General features: G+C 42.2%; 1 protein-coding gene across 1 annotated transcript in view; it reads left to right on the forward strand.

The window, feature by feature from the left end:
• The window catches only part of ATG10 (autophagy related 10), a 549992-nt gene that overhangs the window by 92805 nt on the left and 443318 nt on the right, over positions 1-13869 (forward strand). Inside the window, exon 3 of the mRNA XM_085632419.1 lies at positions 4031-4144. Within this exon, the coding sequence (XP_085488545.1) occupies positions 4031-4144 (114 nt within the window). The remainder of the gene's footprint in view (positions 1-4030; positions 4145-13869) is intronic.

Genomic DNA, 13869 nt, shown 5'->3' on the forward strand with positions numbered 1-13869 from the left:
TGGGATCTCTGCTGACTCGTTACATCCCTTCCAGATCACTTCGGTCGGCTGGGCTATCTCAATTGGTAGTGCCTCGTACAAGATTAGCCAGATGGGGAGCGAGAGCTTTTTCTGTAGTCGCCCCCAAGCTCTGGAATTCTCTTCCAATTGAGGTTAAAACCCTTCCCTCAATTGACTTGTTTAAAAAGGCTCTGAAGACGTGGTTATTTACTATGGCTTATCAATGAGATTCTGCTGGTTCTGATCTGTGAGCTGTATTATTTTGATTTAGGCGCCTTGACGCCCACTGGGCTAAGCTGCGCGTGATAAAATCTATTTCATTCATTCATTCATTCATTCATTCGTTATAGAGAGCTACCTCTGATCCAAGCATGTGTCTCCTGGTTAGAGAAGCCTTTTCTTTGAGAGCCATTCTCTTCAGGAGAGTACAGTCTTAAAATTCTTCTTGTCCACACTTGTATCTTGGAGGTAGGTATGCTGTGGGAAATAATGTTAGCTGAACAGGTTAATATCTCTGTTTTAATGGTATATATATCGCAGAAGCGTTCTCAGATTGCTACAAAACAGTTTGCACAGCTACTTCTATTATAACAGGGAATGACTGCACCGAGCTTCTCCGAGATATCCTCCTCCCCACTTTATTGATTGATGATTCGAATGAGTTGGAACAGGACTTAACAGTTGAAGAAATAGAAGGGGCCATATGAGATATACAATCTGGCAAGACCGCGGAGCTTAAAGGCCTTCCGGCAGAGTTATATAAGGCTGTGGCTGACAAGGTGACGCAACACATGCTGAACATGTTTCAGGTGACTAAGAAAGTCATAATTCCCAAGAAATGTAAGCCCCCTAAGGACTGCAGCTCATACCAGCCCATCTCACTTCTGAACTTAGAAGCCTAAGAACTTGGCGAAGGCCCTCGCTACCAGGCTACGTACAGTGATATCATACATAGTCCACCCTAACCAATCCGATTTTATGCCCCATAGAAGTACCAGATTGAATCTTAGACGTCTATACGGGGAGATGCACATGAATAGAAATAGATGGGAGGAAGGGGCTGTGCTGCTATCGCTGGATGCACGATTGGCATTCAACAGCATTGAATGGCCTTATTTGTTTTCGGTTCTGGAGAAGCTGGGCTTTGACCAGCGCTTCTGCGCATGGATTAAACTCCTCTATAATGATCCCATGGCGAGGGTGCATTTAAGTAGTACGGTTTCCCACTCTTTTACCCTACACAAGGGCACTAGACGGGGGCCCCCTGCCCCCATGCTTTTTGCGCTTATGCTTGACCCTTTAGCTTCCTGGGTCCACCAGGACCTGCTAGTATTTGGGATAACGGGTGAAGGAGACTGGGGGGAATGCATATCTTTAAATGACAATGACATACTGCTGTATACTGTCCAGCCCCACCTCACAGTCAACAGATTACTCCACATATTCTGTTTGGCAGTTATTCTGGGTATTAGATTTATTGGGATACATCTCTCCTTTTTCCTCTCTCATGGGATATCCCACCCCAAATGGCTGGTCGACTACCTCTGACAATAAAAGATATGTTTAAATACATCGGCATACAGATATCGAGGAATGTTGAAGATTTTGTTGTCCGATAACTTACCCCCACAGCTAGAAAAATTACAAAGGGATGTAACACACTGGAGAAAGATACCAGTTTCTTTGATGGGTAGGGCTATCCTATTCAAGATGATGGCCCTGCCGTGCTTGCTTTATGTCCTACAGAACACCCCTACAAAATACACTTAATTTCTTCCAAAAAGTAAACAGTGAGCTGTGACAACTCCTATGGGATGGAGGCAGTTCTAAGATAGCACTACGCACACTGCAACGAGGAGTGTTCGAAGGGGGCCTAGCGATTCCCGACATTAGGAAATATTATTGGGCTGCCCAGTTGATTATAATTAATGACTGGATGTTCGTGGATAGAGAGAAACCAGCTTAGAGTGGATCACCTCTCCATGGGGAACCGAGGATACACTGTGCAGCCACCTCCTTAACTTATAGGAAGATCATGAACAACTAACCAGACCCCTGGGGGCTTTGAAGAATGCATGGGAAACTGGCATGGGAATGCTGGAGGACGACGATTGGGTGGAGGTGATTAAGAGTTCTAAAGCGGTAGCTATCCGGACACGTTTCCGACTTATACAACGACGTATGCTTCACAGATCCTACTCATCTAGAGTACTCATGAATAGGCTGGAACGCTGCAACTCAGACCAGTGCAGGCCATTCTTTCACATTCTTTGGGCCTGTACCAAAATTCAACAGTACTGGCGGGAGGTAACACAAGTTATGGGCGAAGTAACAGGCCAGAACATTCCAATGGAGGCACGCTGGCATATAGTTTGCGTAACGGGGGAGGAGGCTTGGCCAAGTATCACAAAATATGGCTGATGTTGGTGGCCATTGTGGCGAAAAGAAATATAGCCAGGGCCTGGGGTGCGAACCGTCCCCCGAGAGTGACAGATTGGAAAACTGATCTTGACTGTTTTGCAGCCGAAAAAGTGGTTATCAGATTTGGAGATGCCCACGGAAGTGGGAACGGGTTTGGGGCCAGTGGGATGCATACAGAGGATTCTGAGTATATACTCTGGGAGGGACTACAGAGATGTTTATGGGGAGCCTTCTTTGGATTTGCGAACAATGTAAAAAGATAAAAGTACTGTGGAAAGAGGCATCGATTACTTACCTGAAACCATCGAACATTGAAAATGTATTATACTGTAATTCTTTGTACTTGCTGTCTAAAATCTCCAATGTGAAACTGTTTCTATAAGCTGAGCAAATATTCAGTTAAAGAAGTTAAAATAAAAAAATTTAGCGTCTGCATCTCCAGACATTTATGAGAAATTGAGCAACTTTCAACCATATCATATGTTGCTTGTGACAATTAGCACACATATAGACATGATCTGCCTCTGTTTGGACAAGAACCTTCTCTCTACTCTCAATTGTGTTTCTTTACTTCAGAGTTAAGTGTATTCCCTACGAAGAAAGTTGTTCTCTAAATTTGGGTAAAGGGAAAGAGAGCTACCATTTCTACATTTCTTTAATTAATATATGGGCCTATATACATGCTCTCTTCCCACTTGTTAGTGTTTTGAACAAGTAATCTATCTGTATTCAAATGTGTCTTTACTTCTCGTTTTAGTAAAGTCTCTACAGCGAAAAAGATGTCCTCTACATTTTGTTCATGCGAAAGAGGACGCATCAGTTTAAAGGAAAATCTCCAAATGTTACGTTATATTATCACCCTCAAGTTACCATTTTTGTATTACTGTTCTCATGGTGTTTTTTTGTTTCTCTGTGTGTCAATAAATTTTGAAAATGTATATGGGTGCAGTATGCATGATCTGTAAATGCCTCCTAAGTGGAATGTTTGCAAACAGAACTGCAGGTTCTTAATTACAAAATGAGTGATATAATACTTCTATCAGCTAATCTTTGCATTTGATAGTGGGACATAAAATGTACTTTCTGCATCAAAAGTATCCATGTTAGCATAATTGCTAGAATGTCATCTGTACATTCATAGAAATTGTAATTGGTGTTTGGAAATTACAGTTGTTGTAAATGGGTCAATTGTGTTATGAACTTCGTATGTTTTCAATTGGACTACCTCATTAGTATTTTGTTTATTTCTGTAAAACCTGAAATCATCAGTTTGATGAAATTTAGACCTATCATATGTAATTTTCATTTATCTATTCAAAGCAAAAATCTTAAGGTGTGCTACTTATTCTTTTAGTTTTGAATTTGTGGTTATGCGTTTTTAAATTACAGTTGTGCAAATATGTATACCATCGATGGGGCATGCAGTGGTTGTTGTGCTTGGGATTGAGATCTGGTCTTAACATTCTATACTCAACAACAGTTTCCTAGAAAACTTTGGAAGAATACCGGCAGTATTTTCAGATGCTTTAAGACAGTTTGTAGATCTTATATTCCTTTAGATACAGTGTATGACAGTAAAAACATGTTTTTTCTGTCTTTCTCTCTATAGGGATCCGATGAAGGGTACATGAGTAAAATACATTTCCAAACCAAACCAAAGATTCTACAGTCTGATCAGTGCAGGAACATTGATGAGGACGATGAGATGCCCCTCCTCAATGAAGTGAGTCTTTATTTTTCTTTGTTTGTTTACGTTGCCTCTTTATTACTTCTCTTTTTTGAAACCCATGATCACAATCAACCAAAAGGCAGCTTCATTTCTGGACCTCCCTTTTTGAAATTTTCTCTTTGAAGTTTTTCTCTTTGAAGTTTTATAGAGCAGGCCTGGACTGTTGTTGCTGTAGCAGAAAGATCTGGTCAGGTGTCAGACGGTTGTTGCTGGAGCCTTGCGTTGGTGGTCTCAGTAGGTTGTTGTTGCAGTAGCGCGAAGTGCAGCTCTCGCGTTGCTGGCTGTCGTGCGAAGAGGCGGGTTCACTAGAGCTTCATGTTGGTGGTCATTGTGGGCGGCAGAGTCTTGGTGTGAATAGGCCGTTCACGATTGCAAAGAGCCCAAAACTTCAGAAGTTCACCTTTTCTTGTACAGCGCTGCACTCTGATGCCAGCCACGGGTCCAGGATCTGGGAAGGCACCTCTTGGGGATCAGGAACTCACTCTAGCAGAGAGTAGCATGGCTCAGTCACTCAGATTTGCCAGGGATGAAGGAAACAGATCCAGTCTTCCTTCTCACAGAGCATGGCAGGCCTCAAACAGCAAGGTAGTTCTCTAGGGAACAAGGCAGTCCTCAAGCAGGAGGGCAGTCTTCTGGTAGCAGCAGGGCAGCCCTCTGGTAGCAGCAGGGCAACCCTGTGGTAGCATCAGGGCAGAACTCTGGGGAGCAAGGCAGGCCTCGAGTAGAAGGCCAGTCCGCTGGGAACAAGGCAGCCCTTCTGTAATGTCCACAGGTTCAAGTGTATTCTGAAGAGTGGCTCTGGAGGGCCAATATTTATACCTGGTGCCAGACTTTGAAGTGGGGGGATTCCCTATACTACTCCCCTTCTCCTGTCAAGGTTCCAAGAAGTCTGGGTTGATAAAAGATCCGTGTCGGGTTCCATCGTGTGTTTTGGAGGCAAGCCCTTTGAAATGTAAGTCCGGTAGGAAATAGCTCTGCCCTCAGTCATACACGAAGGATGGTCCATTCTGCCAGCACCCAGTCCCCTTTGTACTGTTTGGTAGGAATAGGCAAACCCCAACAGCAGAGCCATTCACAGCGACGTGATCCAGGATACTGACAGAAGGCACAAATGGTTAGGACAAGAATATACCAACTTTCTAAAAGTTTTATGTTCCGAAATTGTGGCTTAATATCTGACTTTACAATTACAGGGGATTTTAGATTACAATTAATTTTAGTCTAAAAGCATATCTCTATCTTCTCCCAATCAAACGTTATCACTTATTACATGTACTAAGGTAACCCCATGTTAGTCAAATGGACTGATAGGCCTTTCAGTAGTGAAAAACAACTGTTGGAGTTTTGCACTACCAGGACATGTAAAACTTAAACGCAGATGTCCTACTTTTTAAATATAAGGTACCCTGCCCTATGAGCCTTTAGTACCTACCTTAGGGGTGACATATTTATTAAAAAGGAAGCTTGTGTGCAGAATGAGTGCTGCAGGCCCACTAGTAGCATTTAATTTTTAGGCCCTGGGTACATGTAGTAAAATGTACTAGTGACTTACAAGTAAATGAAATGTGCCAATTAGGTGTAAGCTAATTTTACCATGTTTTAGGGACACAAGCACTTTAGCATTAGTTAGCAATGGTAAGGTGTGCAGATTCCTAAAGCCATCAAAAACAAATTCAGCAAACAGAAAGAGTGAAGTCAAAACTTTGGGGGAATGCCACATCAAGGATGAAAGTCTAACAGCCACCCAATAACGTTTTACATGAACGCACTATGCTGCATTTTACATCAGTATTTATATGGTTGACAGTCTCACTAAATTTACTATTCTATATACTATAAATAATATAAGCACATTCTGTAATTGATTGTGTTCATAATATTGTGATGTATCAAGTATTAAAACTTTAGTATTCAGGATTAATTGGCCCCTGCGTGTATCAGATGTGTATATGTTCAAGAATAAGGATTGTGACTCGCAACTATGTGCTTGATTACATAATCACAGACAGTGTAGTGTAGACAGATTGATCACACATTGTGCAATGTAGACATATCGAACTTTTTGCTATGCCAAAGCATACGCCTCCTCATGTGGACAGTTACGATCTGTGTATGTATCATTTACATTGGTTTAAATTGATAAGTGTTGTTGGGTAAATAACTTTGAGTAAGAAACAGAATTGAAAAAGGCAAGCAACTGAAAGCCAAAGTAATGCTTTAAAAATTGCTTTTATGTGGTCTGTAGACAAGTGTACAAGATGAGTTTTGAATATTTTGGAAAGGCCCAGATTGATTTTTCTGACATAATAGTATGAGGAAAGGCTAGAAATTGAGAGTGCAGATCTACTTGTTCATTTAGCAATAAGCCATGTTTACTGTATTACATCGAAGCAAAAAGATGACAGTCATTTATTGTGTACAATATGATCTAGCTGATTCTTTGCCGGACGTTTGTACTCAATTGGTAAACATTAGAAAGCTGCCAAACATAAGGCCTGATATTGAGTTTTGACGGTCTGACCGCCTGAAAACCGCGACCGCCAGTAGTCCACAACGTTGGCGGTTTTTAGACCGCCAAATTTCGAGTTGACCGTGGGGCCCACGGTGTGGCTGCGCTGGTCTTGCAATGGTTTTCCTTGTGTGTACATTTCGACTGCAAATGTGTTGAATATACACATATGCATGATACATGTGGAAAAATACCACCTAGCCTTTGCCGGAGTCTGGTCCATACGGGTATATGGTACAAAAATGGCTTACCTGTAGATCGCTGTAAACAGGGTCGTATTCTTCAGGTTGAAGATGCTGCTGTGAAGGGGGGACCTTGAGAGAGGGATCCACATTGAACTCTGCCTGGAAGAACAGGAAAGGGTTCAGTATGCACTCCGAATCCTTCGTTACTGACAAAGTTGGCGGTCGGACCGCCACGATCGGCTCTTCAGGAAGCTGCCTTTCCTTGATCGCGAGTCCGGCGGTCGCCAGTGTGCTGGTGGTGTCGGTGGTTCAGCCGCAGTCTGTGGAAACGCTAACCGCCCATCTTCAGCGATCGGACCGCCGAGTTCACCGTGGTCGGACTGCTACCACTAGTATGGTGGTTCACGGACCGCCGAACTCGTAATAATGCCCATAGTGTCCATGCTTAGACTATAACATAGTCTAATCTGTTATTTAATCCTCCAGGAGAATTTCCCATTCAAAAATTTGATTAGGGAACATTTGATTTTTACCACCTTACAATGATATAAAGATCCATAGCAAGTGATCACAGGTCTGTATCCCCATATAAAATACTAAGGTTATAGGTGTAATGGTTTCAAATGTCTCAGCAAGCCATTTCTTTGCTGCCTACTGTGTCTCCCCAGCCAGGGACCACCAATAAGTAAACAAGGCTTGGTTCTATTCCAATAGGAACAGTTCTGACTGAACTGCAATGCAGGCCATCCCCCGCCCCTCCCTCCTGATAGGAACATAAACAATCCTAGACCAGTGTTAGCCTCATTAGGCTTAATCAGTGAGCTGCAACTTGAATTCTGTGGCACAATTGTACATACACATTGCCCTTTGGGTGTCCCACAGAAACACAAAAGTGATAGGTAGAATGCGGACAAAAGTCTCTGCCACTGGCAATTGCTCGGGAGGGGTGGTACCAGGCCATAGCTTTCTGCCCGCTGTGCCCCTCTCCACAATCTGTGTTTCATTGTGCCAGGGAGTAGAATTTACCCAAGACATTCAGTTTTTTAGGTGGTCATCTGACGTCTTCTGAAAAGGAAATAGAGACCCACCCAATTGCTGGACACTCCAGTGAAACCAGGCAACCTTGTATGGAACCATTAGGCTGTGCTTTTTCTCCATCTCTGTTCTTTCTCTCCCTCTGTACCCACTACCTCACTATATTCTCTCTCTCGCTATATGTCCTTTTGTGGTCTCTTTCTGCCTAGTTATACTCTTACGCTGAATCTGATATATATTTCCCCAGATTATTGGCACAGTCCTGCTGCTTTTAATTTAGGAATTCCTCCCAGATTGTCTTCCTATTGAGCGGAGTTTAGAATGTTTTTGACAAGTCTGTTGAACTCTGTTACAATAAGACCACATTTGCTACTTTGCTATCTAAAGACAGGGTTACCACTAAGATGTACAACAGCTTTTGTGAATAAGGGAAGTTCACAATTCTCTTGTGCTTGTGTGATTTTGCTCTTGCCTATTTCCAAAGCAATACTGCCAAAATGTCCCAGGGAAGATAATTTGTGTCTACCTCTGTTTTCATCAATCTCAATTTATTCCCCTCCCAGCCCCTGCCATAGGCATACTTTTAATGCAGTTGCTTAGGGACTTAGGGCCTTATTATGAGTTTAGCAGTGTGGAAGCGACCGCCCGGCTCCCACACTGCCAAACTTGATCACCCTCCAGATTAGGAGTTTCATCCTGGCCTGGTCCTTTGGCGGTCCCACAGCGGTGCCGTGCTAAGGCTCATATGTGAGCCTTAGCAAGGCAGTGCCATGGGAGCGCCAAAGCCGTTTCCTGCATGGCATTGACTATGAAGTCTATGCTGTGCAGCAACAGGGGGGCACAACATGTGGCCCCCAGCATGCACCCTCATGCACACGCGCAACTGGGGACCCTGTAGGGCCTCCTTGGTTTCCTGCCAGCCACACTTTTCATGACTGCCTCACCGCCATGAAAAGTGTGGTGGTCTGGAAACACGTAATATGCTTGGTGGTGCCACAGCGGCACACCAGCATATTGCTGCCCCAGACTACCATGGGATCACAGATTCCTGACAGTTTCAGCGGTCCACTGGTGGTCCTACCTCCAAACTCGTATTAGGGTGGTCCGACTGCCGGTGTGGCAGTTGTCACACCGCCACCATGGGTTTGGCAGCCATCAGACCGCCAAACTCATAATCAGGCACTTAGTCAAAAGAGCACCCCTTCTCTCTACAGCAGTGCAACCCAATAACCTCATTGCTGCAGGGGTGTCTGAATTGATTATAGACCGACTACTTTTGAAATTTGGTAGCCAGTGGTTGATAAGAGAATAACATGTCATATGTTATTAAAGCTAAGGAAGTTCCAAGTGAAGAATACCTCTGAACTGTGTTTGGTTACTCTTATTATTCACAGAGTAGGGTTATGTTAGAAAGTTCATTATGAAATTGAGAGTTTTGTTATTTTATGATTGAAAAAGTAATGAAAACGTGGGATTACCTGATATTTACAAATGACTGAGTTCACTTCATCCATATAATCCTAGTCAATTATTTTGAGAACAACTTCATAATCTCAATGTTATAAGACTGCCATTGGTCTGAACACCATTTCTCTCGCTCTCTCTCCTAAACTTGGAATCTCTTGCTTCTCTTCCCAGCTCACAGCTTCACCCTTTGATGTATACTGTGCTCAATAATTGTATATCATTTAGGGCATTACCCATAACCAGATCTAACACGCTTGTTCTACTGATCATGTTGGCTCTTTTATATAAATGTGTTTTTACCTACTTGGTTTCTAGGGCGTGTCTGGTGGCTTAGTGGACTAATGCATCCACTGCAGGGACCTGTCTTTGACCTCATGGTCACAGGTTAAAATCCTGACAGGTCCTTTCAACCTTTCATCCATCTGAGGTCGATAAAATGAGTACCATTGAGTTGGGTAACAATAAACATATGTTATTCAGTGCCTTGTATAGGTACCGTATAGGTTACCAGGCATCCCTTGCGATGTGGGTGTGTTGCCACGGCTGTCACATGGTTCTTTTAAAAATCTTTGAAAGCAGATATTTCCAACTTGCACGAAACAGAAATATTATAAGATTTTTGACGCTTTGAGTATCTAACTTAAATGTTGATATATAGAGGGTGCGTATTTTATAATAAGAAGTCGTCACTGTCTTCACATACAAAACATTTGTATGCGCTCTATCAGAATAAAAGTTTGTTCCACCAGAAGAATGGTGGCATTTTGAGTTAAACGTCAGAATATGTTTATTTGGGAGTAGTACAACACCAAAAGCTAGAAAAAGTCTGAAATATTTAAGTGTTATGAACAAACTCATTGGACTACCTTGAATCTTCTTTTTGTCTAGAAGGGTCTGTGATCTTCAAACTGGTTTACAGAGCTAAATGTCTATTATTGTAGTACTTCTCCGAAGAACGTTTCTACTTGCTAAAACCTGGTTCATTACCTGTATATACGATTATGGACGACCTCACTTTTTTGTGTTTTGTTGACAGGGAGCGGATAAAGATGTCATTTCTTTTGTTACTTCTGTGTAATACTGAGTTTGTGAGCCTAGTGGTTCATGAACATGGTCCTCTGGTTTGTTTGCTTTTGCACTTTCAGGGGGCTATAGTCTGAGATGGTGCAATCTATTTAGGCCCCTACCTTTGTAGGGTAAGGCTATTGGAGGACGAGATCAGGAACTACAATATTTTTCAAATTTGAATCGACAAATCAGCTTGCCTCAAAGCAGTAAGTTCTCGATGCTGAGGAGTATGTAGATCCGGGTTTGAACTAGGCCTGGGCGAAAATTTCGTTCCGTTCGCGGAAATTGCGATAATTTGACATTTTCGCGTTCCGCGGAGAGCGCGAAAATGTCAAAGTTTCCGCATTCCGCAGCTTGGCGATAATTTGTTTCTTGCTCGCGCTGTAAAATAATACATTCTCGCGTGCGCGATCGCCTTACCTGAATCCCTGCGTTCGCCGACAAGTTTTCTTGATCCGGTCGCGTTCTCCATGAGATGTTGTATTGTTTTTAGCCATTTGCGCTGTCTCGCGACAGTTCGCGCCCGCAGTGACGTCATGCGTTGCGCGATCACGTCTTTCTTCTCGCGATCATGCACCGCGAGACGAGACACCTGAAAACAAGATGGCCGCGCCCGCGAGCAACCACATGGGTAAGTTGGCGAGCCGCAACCATGCAGAAAATCTCGCGAACATGCGGGAAAAAAAACTTCCGCATCTTCGCGATATTTCCGTGTGTTTGCGATAATTTTTAACATTTTCGCGATAATTTGCGAAAGTGGATTCCGCAAATTCCGCCCACCCCTAGTTTGAACTAATGTGATTTACCAATAAATAATTTGCATATTAACTATGTCTCCATGCAAATTCCACAGAATGTATTTATTCATTACACTTTCCTTGTAAAACAACACACTTTTGATCTAGTCACATCATGCTTCATAGACTTAATAACCTAAAATCTGCAGCTCCCCAGACAACCTATCCATCCGGGTATGCGGGCTATATTGTGCCTAGCATGATGGAATGTTCAGTAGGTGGTTCGACATTCTTTTCAACTAAGAGCCATGCACATATGTTTACACCTGAAACATGTCTGCTCATCCAGCTTTCCGACCTGTTAAAAGCCTTCCTTTTGTAAATCTTGAGCCTATGTGATACCTTTTACGCAATACATACATAGCTTGGACAGGATGTGCTATGCCGCCACCGTTTACTTCTTCAGCCAATGCTTTTCAAGGCGTTTCAGTTGTTGTTTTGAGTTTAAACTTTAGTGAAGGTGTAGTTTTCATGCACTTGATTGTGTTGATAATGTTTAGTTGTAACAGAACAACTTCAAATTTGTTACATTGACTGTCATCTTGTAGTTAACACATCTAAACCGTAGCTGCATGTGTTAGTAGCTCGGAGCATCTGCCCACTCTCTTTCTCATAGGGATCTCTGTCGTGTTAGGCATCTCTCATCTTGTTTTTCACTTGACTTTGATGTATCTTCCATTCCTGTTACTTATTTCCCTAAAGAATCTGCCTATTAACTTTTTACAATTTTTGCAACACTTTAAAGCAAATACATCAACCAATTATGAGTCTCTTGATAATGGAGCTTGAAAAGTTGCTTCTGTGACCTGAAAAATGTGTCTATTCAGCTAACATTTTATACTGTCTGGCTGTAATGATCCACGCAAAAACTAATTTATTCATGTTAGGACATATTTGCATTTTTGATGTTCTTGTGTTTTTATAATATTTGACGAATCTGAGGAGAGATCCCTTTTTATGTTTGTAATGTGAACCTGCCCTCCTTGTAAGGCTTCTTAAATTCGAGTAAATGTTTGACCACTCCACTTCTGTCATGTTCTGTAATTAATTAATTCCAGCATCTTCTGTCTTTATTTTAGTTTTACAGATGTTATTCGGTACATCCGTGCAACCCTGTCTCTTGCTTTGTCTTCAATGTTGTCTTTAGTTGCGCCTGCTTTATAATGATAATAGTAATATTACTAATATGCGGTTTTGATATAGTGCTTTTCCCCACAGTTTCACCATTTTGTAGCCATGTAAACATTACAGGTGTTACTATTGCGTGATTTAATGATGTTAAATGAATTGACTGATGGAGGGCTGGCTCGACCCCAGCGGAATTCACACTTTATATTTGAATTTGGATGTTATGTAAGTCCTTTCTCAGGTGCTCAGGCATAGCTGCTATTGTTCTTTGTGCTTCTCGCCAATAAAAGACTGTGCTCCGTTCCATAGGACAGGTTAATTCAGCCCAGCTCGCTTATTACTACAAGGGCAGCCGGCTCTGTAAGTTGTGCGTCTGTCTCTCGTACCGCTTTTGAATCTTAGTTGTAATGCAGTTACTTCATATATGAATAAATACACAGTGCCTGTCGGCCTCACTTAAATGAGAATATTAACTTGAGAAAACTGGATTTCATGATTATTAAGCATAAACGGGTACGACGCCTAATTTCATTTCCACCGTTTTTACTTCCTCCTGATAGGCAAATCCCGTGGCCTGGATGGCTTTCCCGTTTTTTTGTCCAGAAAAAACAGCAGTCTGATTTGGCTCCTCGTGTAAAGCGTCTTTGCCTCCTCACTTCATAGTGTTCGGAAGCTTCCATTGTCCGAATTCCCGAGGAAGGGAAAGATGGACTCCAGCCTGCAAACTGTCCCCCGGATTCACTTCTTAATACATAATGAAAGATTTATGCCAACATACTTTTTAACAAATTGGTCCCTATGCTACCTTCACTGGGCTGTCCATCTGAGACAAGCTTGATGACAGGAAGTGAGTCTAGTGGTAACACTGAGTTATTCGCCATATCATAGATAATGTTACTACGCTTAAGGTTGCAGCTGCCATTACTTTGGACGGCAGAAAGAATTTGGTGAGGTGTCTTGTCCTTTTTTACAGGTAATGTTACAAAATGCTTGACTGGGTAAATCCTACACTAAAAGTGTCATGGCACTTTATCGTAACCCCATGCCCAACATTAAAACAAATGCCATTACTTAATGCTCTCAAACCTTTATGAAAAGTCCTGCGGTTAAATGACCAATTCAGGGTTTAGCATTTGGTTTCTCTTTAATTAGATTGGCAGCATAAGTGGGTGATATTTTATTACTGATGTTGGCACATCGGCACCTGCATTATGGTCAGTCATTCAAGGCAACTCCCTTGTCCGGGTTACTCTTTTAACACATTGGAATCGGTAGTAATGTCGATGACCATCTTTTTGGATGAAATCCATGATTGATATTTCCAGTCATAAATGGAAATTACTTACATCCGAATGGCCTTTATAAACAATATGTCAAATACCATGCCCATTAATGCAGATAAAACACTAAAAAAAAGAACAGATACAATTGAGTTATGGTCACTGAAGTTTCTAACCTTGTTGGTTAGAGTAGGGTTAGAAAACAAAAAAAAAATCTGATGTCTTTGTTTCCCAAAAGGCCTCCTAGGAC

The sequence above is a fragment of the Triturus cristatus genome, chromosome 2_1 (assembly GCF_964204655.1).
Source record: "Triturus cristatus chromosome 2_1, aTriCri1.1, whole genome shotgun sequence".
In the NCBI taxonomy this organism is placed as follows: Eukaryota; Metazoa; Chordata; class Amphibia; order Caudata; family Salamandridae; genus Triturus; species Triturus cristatus.